Source organism: Bactrocera oleae, chromosome 3 (genome assembly GCF_042242935.1).
Source record: "Bactrocera oleae isolate idBacOlea1 chromosome 3, idBacOlea1, whole genome shotgun sequence".
In the NCBI taxonomy this organism is placed as follows: domain Eukaryota; kingdom Metazoa; phylum Arthropoda; class Insecta; order Diptera; family Tephritidae; genus Bactrocera; species Bactrocera oleae.
The window spans coordinates 65,332,981-65,335,136 of record NC_091537.1 but is presented as its reverse complement, the minus strand read 5'-3'; the positions used below and the strand labels follow the sequence as shown (position 1 = coordinate 65,335,136).

Here is a 2,156-nt window from a genome sequence, read left to right as displayed (position 1 = left end):
TTTAGTGCTTGATTTATCGCGCTTTTAGTAGTTTTTAACAGTACCGTTATATGGGGAGTGGGCGGAGTTGCCACCCGATTTCAACTATTTTCACACCGCCAATAGAAGTGCTAAAAACATTTGCTTCCAGTGAATATTTTTATTATAGCGTTAGCGGTTTAGGAGATATGTACATTAAACTTATTATGGGCGGGACCACGCCCACTTTAAAATAAGAATTTAACTGCAGATGCCCCTCCCTAATGCGATCCTGTGTACCAAATAACAGTCTTGTATCTTATTGCGGAGCTTAGTTATGGCAATTTATTTGTTTTTGATTAATGGCGTTTTGTGGGCGTGGCAGTGGTGCGATTATGCCCATCTGCAATACCAACCGTCTCACGGTACCCTGAAACATGTCTACCAAGTTTCATAAAGATATCTCAATTTTTACTCAAGTTACAGCTTGCACGGACGGACAGACGGACGGACGGACAGACAGTCACCCGGATTTCAACTCGTCTCTTCATCCTGATCATTTATATATACCTAACCCTATATCTAACTCGATTAGTTTTAGGTGATACAAACAACCGTTAGGTGAACAAAACTATTATACTCTGTAGCAACAGGTTGCGAGAGTATAAAAAGAGAGGTTTAATTAACGGTATAGGTTCTGTACATAAATTTCTATTTGAAACGATGGATAAGAAGAAGAAGATAAACATTCTCAAAGACGCAGTAAACCAGATTCAGGAAAACATTATTTCAGCAAAAAGTGGTATTTTTCACCCAAGCATTTTAAAAAATGAAGAAATTTATAATTACAACATAGACCTCAACAAACTTCAATATATAAAATTATGCGCCTTGGAATATAAAGAAAATTTGTTAATGTTCGTGGTCAAAATCCCAAAAGAATTTCAATCGGTACAATTGAAAACTATTATTCCTATACCAAATACAGAAGCCAAAGAAATAACAGCAGAAATTGAAAATGTTTTTGAATACAAAAATGTCACCTATAAATTGGAAGAAGCTAAAACACTCAATGAACTACAAATTTCTAAACATTGCATCTACTTATTAAATTGTGAACTTATCAAAAATAGCATTACAGAAATTTTTCAAATTGATGAAGAAACTATTTTAATAAAAAATGCAAATGGCATAGAACTAAACCAGAACTGCGACAACAGAAAAATTAAGTTGAAAAACACTACATTGATTCATTATAATAACTGCACAATTAAGATCCTATACCAAACATTCTCAAATACTAACATATCATACAATCAAAGATTTTATTATCCAAACTATGATACTCACAATTTCACTAACAAAATTACAATTAACGACCTTGTATTTAAAAACGAAGAAAATTTAAAAGAAATTAATGAATTAAAATATCACAAAAATATCGCTCATATTGGAATATCAATTTTAAGTTTTATTGTGATTATAATAATAATTTTAATATCTTGTAAAATTAAAAAAAAGAAAACCAATACTATTCAAACTCAGGAGAGTTTTCTATTAAGGGAGGGAGGAGTTATGCGTACACTATCATCCCAACCAGACACCACACAACAAAATATTGTAAATTGGACAAAATAAAATATTAAAGAAAAACAAGTAAACATTACAAAAAAAAAGATAACAAGTAGAGATAAAGAACATAATGCAAATGCATACAAACATGTTTTGGTCCTTATGTTTGACTGTAATGATAACCCAGACATTATCGGGTAAACCACACAATCATGTTTGTTTGCATTAAATAGAAAATAAGATTACATTTAACAAATATTGTATCTCAGAACAAAATAGAAAAACAAAGAAATAGATTAAGAAAATTGTAATCACTTTAGTAGTTATATAAGCAGAACATAATTTGAAAAAGGAACAGAATAAAATATAATGTCACAGAAGTAACATCGTCGGCATTTTTATTTTTCCTCCGCTCGAACAACCAAAACTCGTGTGGTGTGACGTGTGTGGTGTGTGGGTGTTCTGCTGTTTCCAGGTGTGGTGTCTGTGCTAGTGTTGTCTTGTGTGCGGTGTGGCTGAGTTCTTCGGGGCGGGAATCTTAACTCAGTTAGCCACCGAGCATTTCATACTCTTGCAACTTGCCAGGACTAAGGCCAGGGTATAATGAAAGCCATAGACTAAATTAG

General features: G+C 32.9%; 1 protein-coding gene across 1 annotated transcript; it reads left to right on the top strand.

The window, feature by feature from the left end:
* Window positions 1-611: 611 nt before the first annotated feature.
* LOC138855965 (uncharacterized) lies at window positions 612-1,747 on the top strand. Its single transcript, XM_070106351.1, has one exon. It carries the CDS (start codon window positions 682-684, stop codon window positions 1,594-1,596), a length of 915 nt encoding a protein of 304 aa, XP_069962452.1. The 5' UTR covers window positions 612-681; the 3' UTR covers window positions 1,597-1,747.
* The last annotated feature ends 409 nt before the right edge of the window (window positions 1,748-2,156 follow it).

What these genes read in the sequence shown, in the direction of transcription:
- LOC138855965 (XM_070106351.1), top strand. Translation starts at nt 682, where the DNA reads ATGGATAAGAAGAAGAAGATAAACATTCTCAAAGACGCAGTAAACCAG.